Genomic DNA, 12,865 nt, shown 5'->3' with positions numbered 1-12,865 from the left:
TTTAGTGAATCAAGGCTGCATATATTCTTATAAGCAGTAGCCATTGAAAACATTTAGTTCACTACTTGTAAAAAAAATACCTGCACAATACAGAATATTATATGCTTTGTGAACTTCATAGTCGAAGTGCATAGTGATCTGTTTGAACAGCTAAACACACCTAATGTAAAAACTTCACAATGTTAGGCATAAAATATGATTATTTATATCTATCATTATCAACAGCCTTCTAGGAAACTTTGACAAAGAAAAACACATTAAAAAAAAATAAACTTTACCAAGGAAAAGTTAGTAAACTAAGTACAAAAAAAAAAGATTGTAAATCAATTGAAAGCTACCTAAATTAGCCAGCTCCAAGAAGGAGGGAGAAGGATATAGTTTCACAATCCCTTTAATATTTCTAGTAGTCCAAGTCAATGAGTTATGCAATAGTAAATTATTGGCAGGCAGGCAGACTAAAATTGAGTGTGTTAAATTTGTTATGTAAATATTTTTTATTTTTTTTTGGAAAACTGAAAAATTTTCTAGCATGAAGTTTTCTGTTCATATTTAGTTCTATTCTGTTATTACAACTGCAAGGCTATAATTTAACATAACACAGTAACCTAGAAAAGTCAAACTGAATAGTGACCCTAGGAAGCCCTCAGGGGAAAGCATTTAAGTTCACTATTAATTTTTCTTATAGAATCTTCTCCTATGCCTCTTAAATGCAATCTCCACGTTATCATATAAAGGTAGAAAATATACACTGTGACATAATGAAGTAATTTACTATCAATTGTACTTATTTATTAGAAATATCCAACAAAATGATTAAAATGAACTCAATTGCTAATATCTTATCAATTTAATTAAAAGAAAGCACCACACTTTTTTTCCTCAATTTCTAAAAATATTTGTATTGGCACTTTCTTTTACATAAGTATTAAAATACTCAGTTAGTTTATGAATGACTGGAGAGCTATTAGAGGCCTGCGTGTAAAATGCTTAAATCGGGGCAGTGAGCTCACTCAGCAGAAGCTGTGAAACTCACAAGGTGAACAGAGAGAACACTGGAAACACAGTGAGGAAGAAAAGAACAAGAAGGTGACAGGAATATTTGTGTTATATTGTCAATGTTTAAACTGCATTACACTTTAACTCTACTCAAAATGTTTTCCAACATGGCTGCCACTTGTTTGGGACAGTCACTGAAAGTACTCAAAATGAACAAAGCTAATTAGAAAATGTACTTTTAACAAAGATTACTTACGTCCCACTAAATAGAAGACTCTTTAAAGGAGGAAAATGCTTTTCTAGCATTTTGGTTTATTCTACTTGTTTAAGAGTATTTCTCCTACAGTTAAGAAACTTTTTTAAAAATACAAAAAGAACACAAACAGCACTGATATACATTATCAGTCATTTAGTTCCAAAGAGACTGCCGTGCGGTTCTTTTTTCGGGCGGAGGGGAGGGGGATGAGGGTGCGGGTGGGAGAAAAAGGGAAGGTTTATGTGTTCAGGATCATAAACATATTTTAGATCTAAAAATATATCACTCTAGTCAATAATTCAAAACAGCAATACCAACTAACGCAGAAAATACAACAAACTGCTAATATTAACAGGGTCAAAACTTGGTGGAGAAGAAAAGTGTGTGGTCCTGAAAAAACGCCCAGTAGATCATAACTAGATTACATATCAGGACATGTGCTGCAAAATGTTTGTTAGTTCAGGACTGTCTATATATAAACTGTATCGTAGCTGCCACACAATAGCAAGCTATTTTTATTTTATATAACAGCAAAAAGTAATGTCTCTGTAATGTTAAGTTTGAATTTTAGAAATAACAATTTTAAAACAGCTCAGTTTAAAGGGCCAAAGAAGCCCATGGATTAAGAATACTCTTAAGTGGAACTAAATGCTCTATTTCCCTTGTATAAGGGGAATACCACCAGTTTTTTTGTTTTCCATGCAAAATAAAAGCTACAAACTGGGGGTTTTGATATTTGTCAACAGGTTTCAAAACATACTTTTACTTTTGCCAATTTTTCAAGATCTGAGGATTTTAATCTCATGAAAACATAAGCGGAGACAAAAAGGTGAACTGAGTCACCCTGCCAGGCTTTAAATTATAAAACTATCATTAAAATAAGTTTCATTAGCTACACAATGCATTGATATTTTAGTTATAAATATCAATTGAAATATGAAGCATTTCTTCACCAAAGGAGGCAGGACTTCATTTAAAAAAAAAAAAAAATTCATTTTTTCCAAATAGGCAGGACTTACCCGTCTTCGACAAAAGGGCAGGCCTTGGGCAATGATGCTAATGCTAAATATCTTCATCACAGTTTGATGTGGTAGAGGTTCTTTTGCACTTTTAAGATCAACAGGAACCAAGCCATGGTTTAGAGAAGCCTTTCCTGGTTTTGACATTTTAAAACTCCTCTTGGTGGATGAGTCCTCTCTACATGCAATTCAGGCACATTACTGAAAACTCTAACCACCAAATTAATATAAGGATTTTTAATTATAATCTTAAAAGGGTGAGAACCCAAGGCCTGCTGCTTTTTCCTTTCAACCTTCTCCTACCAAATGTCCTGACCTGTCTGTGGCTTGGTGGAGTGCAAACTATCCTAGAATAGCCAGGAATTATAAACTACTGAAGTGAAAGCTGCTGCTCCTGCCACTCAAACAGCTGGTGAACCTCCCCTACAAAGTCAGTAATGCGAATACAATCAAAGCGGGCCTGGGCTGTTGGGTTCCTTGCAATATTTTTCCAATTAACTAATCTAGGTGTTCCCTTGAAAATGAAAGTAAAAAAACTCCTTTACAAAGATTAAAAATATGTATCGTCTCTTCTCTCAAATACCTTAAATCTTCCTTAGCCACATATCAGATTAGTATTTTAGGAATGCTTTGAATTGTGTTTCGAAGTTAAGGACGGTGTTAATGCATGCTTAAAGACAACACATATGTTTGTTCTGTCTTAGCTACATGAGAGTGAGTGCTATTTTAAAGTGTTTATCTGAAGCATGCTCTTTTACTTTTACATACTACCGTTTATCTCTTTCCAAGACATTAAATACACTCTAGTTGTCTATAGCTATTAATATACACTTCATATAATCTTCCTACCAGCAATTCTGTTATTGTCAATTCAATCTGTAATTCTGAGAAATTCCTTGATTCTACTTGAAATGTAACAGTCGCATGGTTAAAGATACATTTTAAAAGCATTTATATATAAAGCTACCTATGATGGGAAGTAATTACAGAACATGGTTAGATTCTGATAAATGCGCCATTGGGTGACTTTGTCATTGTACAAACATCACAGTACCCACTTCTACAACCCAAGACGGCTACAATGACACTAGGTGATACAATCTTCGACGTCATCCATGAGACCACCTTCCTATATGTGGTCCATTATTGACAAAATATGTGGCACACTGCTGTATGAGAAAATGGATAATTACAAGCTGACCAAATGCAAAACCCTAATTTCTCTCACACCCCACGGTCAGATAAATCTTCCTAAAACGCAGAGCAGGGAAGTGGTGCACAATCTAGTCAAGAACCTTCAATGGTTCCCCAGTGTCTGCCATAATGTTTGGAGGGGAAGATTCTCCTCAGTGTCCTCAAACTAATCTTCCTAGTGTCATCCCAAATACTCCCTTACTTTAACCACTTATGCGACTATTAATTAATCTTCACACTACTTCAGGCCCATGAAATAGGCTGTTATTTCGATGATAACGAAAAAAGCTCAATGTGAAAATTACTAGACAGTCCTAACAAGAAGATAGTAAATGTGAACTATATGTTCACAATGCTAAGTAAACTAGTTTTGTTCTCTCTTTCCATTCCATTTTCTCCCGAAAGCTAGTCATCTGATGTTTCTCTCCGTCCAACAACTGTTACAGATCGTTATGTAGGAGGTTAGAATTTAATAGGCAGAGAATCATAAAGGAGAGTGACAGAAATGGGTGACTTCTTTAACTTTGGAGAGATAGGTCTTATTGAATATAAACTGGGCTGCTAGGTAGGTAATCAATACATCAGAAATATTCCCAGTCCTATCCTGATGTGTGCTCTTCAAACAGACCTTTTTGTTATTCCACAATTTAAAATGTAGTTAACAATGCAAAACCATTGGTGTAGCAGACACTTTTCCTTACATGAAAGTAAATTTCTCCAAAAAAGATATACAAATGGCCAGTAAATAGATGAAAAGATGTTCACCAGAATTAGTTATTAAAGAAATATGAATCGAAACTGCAATGACCTGCTATTTAATATCCATTGGATGGATGGATGGATGAGAGGGAGGGAGGGAGGGGATAAAATGTGCCAGCCAGAATATGGAAAACTGGAATCCCTGTATACAGCTTATGGGAATAATATATAAAATAGATATAACTGCTGTGAAAAATGACACAGCAGTTTCTCAAAAAATTAAACACAGAATTACCACATGACCCAGCATTTCTACTTCATGCCATATATCCCAATAAATTAAAAGCTAGGACCTAAACAGACATTTTTATACTCATATTCATAGCAGTGTTACTCACAATAGGCAAAAGATCGAAGCAACCAAAGTACCCAATGATGGATGAATGGACGAATAAAAAGGACACCCTGAGAGATGCCATAACACAGATGAGCTTGAAGATATACTAAACAAAATAAGTCAAAAACAATAAACTGTGTGATTCCACTTACGTGAGGTACTCAAGAGCAGTTAAGTTTATAGGGTGAGAGAGAAGAAGGGTGGTTGCTAGGGACAAGGAGAAGACGGAAGTAAAAGTTAGAATTTAATTGGTATAGAGTTTCATTTGGAAAAAAAATTGGATGTGGATAATGGTAACAATCACACAACACTGTAATTACATATACTTAAACATGGCAGAAGTATTAAAGGGGGTGTTATAAATTTAATCACAATTTCTCAAAGCTTTTAAATGAAAAAGTAAATAATAGAACCACCTTCACCCAAAAAGCCCAACACAGAACTAAGGTTAGGAGAGAGAAGAGAGAGTATGAAGGAACCAGAAATATGTAAATTGCAAAGGTAGAAAAAAAGTAAAGCTGATATCCAAACTGCCTACAGCCCCACTAGACCCTCAGCACCCTGCAGAATAGATGCCACTCGCCTTATTCTTGTCTCAGCATCTGCTGATACTCAGCTTACTTCCCAACATAAGACTAATCTTTTTGCTTACATAATATAATATTCAGTCATTTTTGTCTTTCATTGAAAAAATTGGCGTTTGCTAAAGAAGTTCCCATGGAATACCCCTCCCACAGTTACAATCACAACCTACTTTGCTGATATGACAACATAATTTGAGGTGGATTGAGATTCTTTATTCTTAAAAAAAAAATCCATCTGAGTGATATTTTTGAAATCAGTTAATTAATCCTCTCAATATTCCTTTTTCTAAACCACCTAGAAAACAAAATTTAACTATGATATGACAATGTGAAAAGAAGTAGAAAAGGGTATGGCATCCCCCAAGTTTAACACGTACATTCTGCACAGGAAAATGAATCAAACAGATCAGCTCCTCTTTCCCTTTCATCCAATTCACCTGTTAAGAATGACAGCATACTAAAAAATTATAATTTTTCACTTTTATATTCAAAAGTAGACAAAGACTTTAAAGTCATACTATGAGCATTTACATGCAGATACTTTAAAGATAAGGGGAGATCTGTAACCTCTGTAAAGTCAGATCTTAAGGAGGCAAAAAAAAAAAAAAAAAAATCTGAAATTGAAAAGAACCTGAAATGAAAAACTTAAAACTACACTCTACAGTTTTCATCCTCCAGTTTCTAAAAGGGTAAAAATTATTATGAAGCAAAAACAGATGTTTTATTTTTAAGAAATTATTTGCAAGGATAACAGAAGCAAAACGGGAGTGAAAATAAAGTCTGGTTGCTATTAAACGTGTTCTGCACTAGATACAAGTTCTGGTTAGCAGAGTGGCAACATTCTAATTCAACTTTTTTTTTAATCAGTAAATAGCTGCCCTCCACTGGATAATACTGAGTATTACACCTCCAGTAAACCAAATACTAAATTGAAATGTGTGCCTGTATCAATATGCTTTTGTAACCAACGGCACTCATTTCCAAATGTACTGTAAGTTTTATATTTTTTTGGAGGGGTCAAATAACAGTACTTCTGCAACAACGATCCCTGCCAGCATAGAAACATTTAAAATACCCACCCTTCAAATGTGGGGGGAAAAACCTACTCAGTGAAAGAAATCATAAAGAAAATGTATGAGAACCCCAACTGTTAATATGTTAAAATACAGTGAGTTTCATGTACTGAAAAAAAAAAAAGGATAAAGTCTTGGTCTCAACTCTACTTTTAAAAACATCTAAGATACTCTTAGGTATAATCACCACTACAAACCCCACCATCACCCCAGAACTAATCGAGACTCTTAGACAAAATCTTTTTTTAAGATGATTCCACTTAACTAAGGCAGTGTAACATAGCAGGTGGGGGCACAGACTCTGGAGCTAACCTGCCTTAGTCTACACACTGGTTCCCCCGGGAATGGCCTTCAATTAAACTTTCTATGCCCCACTTTCACCTACACAGAACCTCCTTCACAAAACTGCTGTGAAGATTAAAGAAGTTAAGGTAGGCACACAGTAGGCGCTCAACTCTGCTAAAACTGCTGTTATGATCACTACTTTTACGATTAGGATAAAAAAAATCACACAGAGCTTTGCAGATTATATTTCAGCTTTAAAAATCACTAAGCCAGCAAGCAGACATTCTAAAATCCACCTATAACAGCTATGGAGAAGGAAAACATCTACAAGTTTCAGAAAATTTTCAGTAATTGTCAACTTTCTCACCTAAAAATTTAACTGTAGGGGCCAGCACTGTGGCAAGGCGGTTAAAGCCGCCATCTGCAATGTCAGCATCCCATATGGGCACTGCTTCGAGTCCCAGCTGCTTCACTTCTGATCCAGCTCCCTGCTAAGGCCCAGGAAAAGCAGCGGAAGATGATCCAAGTGTGTGTACCCCTGACACCCCTGTGTGAGACCCAGAAGAAACTCCAGGCTTTGGCCTGGCCCAGCACTGGCCCTTGCAGACATGTAGGGAGTGAACCAGTAGATTGAAGATCTGTTTCTTCCTCTCTCTCTCCCTTTCTCTCTCTATCTCTCAACTCTTTCAAAATAAATAATTGAATCTTTTTTTTTTAAAAGTGTGATATCTTAACCTAAGTGTCTTATCATTTTAAGATCCAGTTCTCAGTTCAACTTGTAGCAAGATTATTTTGTTTACTTATCATTTTCTGATTTTCTTTCTTCTGAAAGTTTACAGTAGCAAAAAACAATCATATATAAATGTTACAAATAGCAAAACATCATCACTTTGGTATCTGTAAAATGCTTTACATTTCCAAGCACTGCAGTTCTTTAACAACAGAAAACACTTGTTACAGCAATTTATTATGGATTTCCACCTTTTCTTTCATTTATTAAATGGAAGGCTAGCATGCAGCTGCTCTTGCAAAGCACACAGATTTTCTATTTTCTATAAACTATACCTGAATTAGCTACAACAAATCATTTCAAAGGTATGTTTTTCTATAAGCATAAATGATTTTTACAGCAAGAGTTCTCAAAATCTCACCTCAAACTCATCGACAAGGAGAATCTCAATACATCATTTAAACTCAGTATTATTCACTGCTTCTGTGAATTTAGGAAACAAATGACTTAGTTCTTTGTAGACACAGAACATTCCAGATGCTAAAAAGTACATCACTGTGAGAGTGAATACTTCTTACCAGGGTGGTATTATCAAGTACACTTATTTATTCAGGGATACAGACTAAGACAGATTATTTTCCACACTGAATCAGTTTTCAGTCTTTTCAAACACCTTACATACCAGAATGTTAAAGTATTTCCCTACTAAGCAATGCATGTATGAAGACAGAGCAACTGAAACATGGAGTAAAATAGTTTTAATGATGAAATTTAAGTTCTCTGCTGGATGATAAGTGAACTATCAAGCTTTTACTAGTAAAAACTAAAGGAAAAATATAAAAAATAATATATCATGTCAATTATAGAAGCATACTTCAGTTAATTTAGCATGAAAGACAAATTAAATATATCTTTTAATATTTATAAAGAGTGAAAGTCAAAAATGTTTCATAAAAATTAAAATCACTTTTTTTTTTTTTTTTTACAGGCAGAGTGGACAGTGAGAGAGAGAGACAGAGAGAAAGGTCTTCCTTTTGCCATTGGTTCACCCTCCAATGGCCGCCACGGCCCGCGCACCGCGCCAATCCAAAGGCAGGAGCCAGGTGCTTCTCCTGGTCTCCCATGGGGTGCAGGGCCCAAGTACTTGGGCCATCCTCCACTGCCTTCCCGGGCCACAGCAGAGAGCTGGCCTGGAAGAGGGGCAACCGGGACAGAACCCGGCGCCCCGACCGGGACTAGAACCCAGTGTGCCGGCGCCGCAAGGCAGAGGATTAGCCTAGTAAGCCGCGGCGCTGGCCTTAAAATCACATTTATAATGATTCTTAAAAAAGTTCCTAGACATTTTTATGCTAAAAGTACTCAGAAAGATTACAACTTCCAGCTATAATGTATCTGAGATGTCACAGTAATGTAATTATGCTGGTTTTTGAAATAGCACATACAATATACACAAGTGTTATAAAAATGTTATTTTGTAGTTGAACATTTACAAAATAAAAGCACTGCATATATGTACTGAATTGTACATGTACTACAGCATTTTCAAAATAAAAAATGCCAGAATGCCAGGTTACATAAAACAGTATAACTGTTTTGATTTATATACTCAAGGTAGGATTGTTTGATATTTAGGCTATTTCAAATTCTGTTGGAAATTTCAAAATGATTGGCTGAAAGTGCTACAAATGAAAAAGTAAAATATAGAAAACCACCCAAAATAAATCCTAAAAAATGAGAAGCTTAAAAGTGACAAACAACCCTGTGAGAACACCAGAAACTCCAGAACCAAAAGACCTACCTATTATTTACTCACAGTTGAATTATCTGTGTGGGCTGAACTACTGCCACAGCCAACCTTCTTTCAGCCCAATTATCTAGAGTTGACATTTTAGGTAAGCTTACAGGATACAAAGAATACTGGCTCAATAGTAAGTTCTAGTTTCAGCTTCGCCACTAACTGGTAACCTCAGGCAAATTTCTTAACCAATCTTAGACTTAAAATGTCTACAATGAGTATGCTGGCCTAGAAGACTAAGAATAAAATCTTCTGCAGTATATTACAGCTCCTGCAGTATTAGCTACATATACAATCTCTTGTAGTGTGTTGGATTGCTAATGTGGTGAGCCTTCTTTTATTATAGTTTAGCAAACAGTAAAGTTTTACTAAATATATCTAAATAAAATTCTTTTACAAAACAGACATCAATGTCTGTGTTGTACATGTATATTCATGTTGTATAATAAGGAAACATTTTAACTGGAAAAATGTTAAAGGCATTATGATTTCCAAAACATGATTAAACAGATGAAATCAAGGAAAATGATCTCAAGTTTTCTGATTGTATATTATATTATAATAATTTCTATATTTTTGTTTTCCCCACTTAGCAGGAGAGAACTCCAGGTCTTCCACCTGGGTGGCACAAACTCAATCACTTGAGCCATTAGTGATAGCTCCCAGGGTCTGTATTAGCAGGGAGCTGGAATCAGGAGTCAGAGCCGGGAGTGGAACCTAGGCATTCGGAGGTAGGACTCGGGCATCTCAAACACTAAACACTCACCACGGATCTTTTTGAATGAGTAAATTTTAGATTCTATTCCCATATTTGTGTCGAAGAGCTTTAGTTGTCAATTTTAAAATGACATTCTTCCTCATTCTTTAAGAATTTAAAGAAATAGTTAAGATGAAAAAAATTCAACCATCAGATTAATTTTTTAAGTATTTCAGAAATGCCCAGTATGAAGTCCTCACTGATTATAACATAATTTACCTCATGATTAAGTTGAACTCTACAGTGTGTGCTGAGTTACCAAGTTGTTAAAATAGCCTTACACAGCTGCTCACCAAGAATTTAGTTGATGATTATTATAGTTATACCTTTAAGTCAACTATGACAAAAATGCCATAGTAATTACAGGTATTTCAGTCATGCAAAAGTCTCATGGGAGGACTGGGTAGGAGATTTACAACAATCTAATTCTCTACAATTCTCAAAATCTAATTTTCACTCACATGCTAGGAAAGCCTTAAGATTTATTAAGATTCACTGAAACTATTTCAGCCTAAGAATTTGAGTAGAGGATTACTTACTTTAAGTATAGAAAATACTTTATAGAATTAAGTTACAGAAAACACGTATTTAGTGACCCATTCTAGAGTGGTCTGACAGTAGATACCACTGGCCTTGTCCGTTGTCATAACCGCATGTTCAACAAAATGCAGTCTGAGAAACAGTCACATTAATTTTACAGCTGAAGTTTAAAGCTGAAGTTTCCATTTTTTCTAATAAGTAAAACATTTATGGCTACCAAGAAACATTAAAAATTAGCAAACAAAACTCAATCCTTGTAATTCTTGAGTAAGCCTGAAAAAAAACGATCTTGTGGGATAGAAAGAGGAAGATTAGGGATGTTAGGAGAACTTTGAGATCAATAGGAGGTATCAAAGGAGTTTGCGGCTGCTGCACTTTTTAAAAGTCTTATGTATTATTTCAGATCAGGACAATGCAGAGAGAGAAGGATTAAATGCTAATAAAGTTCCTGGCACAGCACATTTCATTTTGCTTAAATACCATGACAAAACTGAAGTATCATTATGCTACTTTTCATAGACTAGGAAGTGAAGGCTCAGAAAGGTTTAAAATTTTGTCCAAGGTCACAGAACTGCCAGGCAGTGGCATTTTTAACCCTGGTGTGTCTAATTCCTACTCACAAGCTTTGTAATTGAACATCTATTGTATTCCACAGGATGTGAAGTCCTAACCTAGTTGTATTACTTCTTAACCTACTGGTTGGAGACTTATTTCTCATTATCTGTGTTTCAGACATGAGAGTTCACCAGGTATTGAGTTCTAGATAACTAAAATAAAGTGTTGTATGAGATGCTTATGTAGAATATATGGAATCTTTTTCAACATTCCTGATTTTTATGAAGGCCAAATGAAAAAAAGGAAATAAGTAAGGCCAGCGCCACAGCTCACTAGGCTAATCCTCCACCTGCGGTACTGGCACCCTGGGTTCTAGTCCTGGTCAGGGTGCCGGATTCTGTCCCGGTTGCTCCTCTTCCAGTCCAGCTCTCTGCTGTGGCCCGGGAAGGCAGTGGAGGATGGCCCAAGTCCTTGGGCCCTGCACCTGCATGGGAGACCAGGAGAAGCACCTGGCTCCTGGCTTTGGATCGGCTCAGCGTGCCAGCCGTAGTGACCATTTGGGGGCTGAACCAATGGAAGGAAGACCTTTCTCTCTGTCTTTCTCTCTCTCTCACTAACTCTGCCTGTCAATAATAATAATAATAATTTAAAAAAGGAAATGAGTAAAAGCAAGGACATAATAGCATCCTTCGGCAAACTATTCTTGAAGATGGTCCCAACCATGACCCCTACATTGCATTCACTTCTTGTAATATGACTCTGACAAACTCCTTCTATCCAGAGGCACAGGATAAATCCTTAAAAGTTGCCTGTTTTGTGACTGTTTTAATCACTAGAGATGGTTAAAAGCGACAAGCAACTAGGCGAAGCAATGAAGAAGAGATTCAGCTTCTCCTTGCTTGCTTGCTGGAACACTCACAAGGTGGTCCTGATGTGCTATTTAAGGAAACCAACGGCACTAAGGCAGCCATGCCATGTCCTAGAGAAGCCCAAACTAGCCAGGTTAAATGACTGACTATATATGGGGAAGTTCTAAGACTAGATGAAGAGAAAAGATCCCCAGCTGTTCCACCTCCATCCACAATATGACTGCAACCATGAATTAGCAATGCCCAGGCAAGCCCTTCCAAATGCCTAGCCTACAGGGACAAAAGAAAATAATAAATAAAACAACTGTTTGCCATAACCCATAAAGTTCTGGGGCAGTTTGTGAGGTGGCAACAGATAACACAAACATCTTGTAAACAAGGGGTTCCCAGAATATTTTATTGTTGTCCTACTACAGATGGTCATCCTAGTGGAATGTTAATTTCAAATTCTATAAGTAATGGAAAAGACAGCAGGGGATTCAGAATGAAAATAGGAGTGGCTATTTTGAAAGGCAAAACATTTTTGGTGTCGATATCCCATCTTGATAATAACACCCACTGGAAATGACATAGTAAACAAATCTCTGGCTATTTCCATATTACACTTTAAAAACTGTTACATATCACTGGTTTGGATACTTACCCACACTAACTTGATTCAAGTCACTCTTAGCCTTCCTGCAGCCATGCTGTTTCTGATGTAGCTGGTCCAGGGTCACACTTTAAAGAATACAGTATAGACCCTTAGGAGGGGCCATCCTGTATCCCATTACCAGCTTACCCCTCCTGATCATAAACTCCTTCTTCCTCACAGTGTACTCCAATACTCTAGTACTTCCCCTCGTTCTGATTTTCTTGGACTTTTTATCATTTTATTATATGTGTTTCTCTGACATAGAGACCACCTCAAATTCTCTATGCAACTTGAGATGCACATTTTTTTTTTTTTCAAAATAGATCTATTCATTTGGCAGTTTAACACCTAAAACCAGCACACCAAATGCTTAAGGAATAAAGTCCCTACCCATCCTTGTTAAAGGATGCTATGGATATACTCTAGTTCCACTCCAAACAACCCAATTCCCATCTAGAGATCTTGCAGGTAAACTATTTTGA

General features: G+C 36.2%; 1 protein-coding gene across 11 annotated transcripts in view; it reads right to left on the bottom strand.

Annotated features, from left to right (window-relative positions):
* Positions 1 to 12,865, bottom strand: part of FBXW7 (F-box and WD repeat domain containing 7) — a 212,832-nt gene that overhangs the window by 55,249 nt on the left and 144,718 nt on the right. The window contains exon 1 of one of the 11 annotated variants that reach the window (XM_008267331.5): positions 2,272 to 2,689. The exons of the other annotated variants lie outside the window; for them this stretch is intronic. Coding sequence (XP_008265553.1) covers positions 2,272 to 2,418 — 147 coding nt within the window. The 5' untranslated portion in view covers positions 2,419 to 2,689. Of the gene's footprint in view, positions 1 to 2,271; positions 2,690 to 12,865 lie in introns of those variants that run through there. 11 annotated transcript variants of the gene reach the window in all.

Source organism: Oryctolagus cuniculus, chromosome 8 (assembly GCF_051225735.1).
Source record: "Oryctolagus cuniculus isolate XC-2025 breed Fujian yellow rabbit chromosome 8, ASM5122573v1, whole genome shotgun sequence".
NCBI classification, from domain to species: Eukaryota; Metazoa; Chordata; class Mammalia; order Lagomorpha; family Leporidae; genus Oryctolagus; species Oryctolagus cuniculus.
This window is presented reverse-complemented; position numbering and strand designations above follow the sequence as displayed.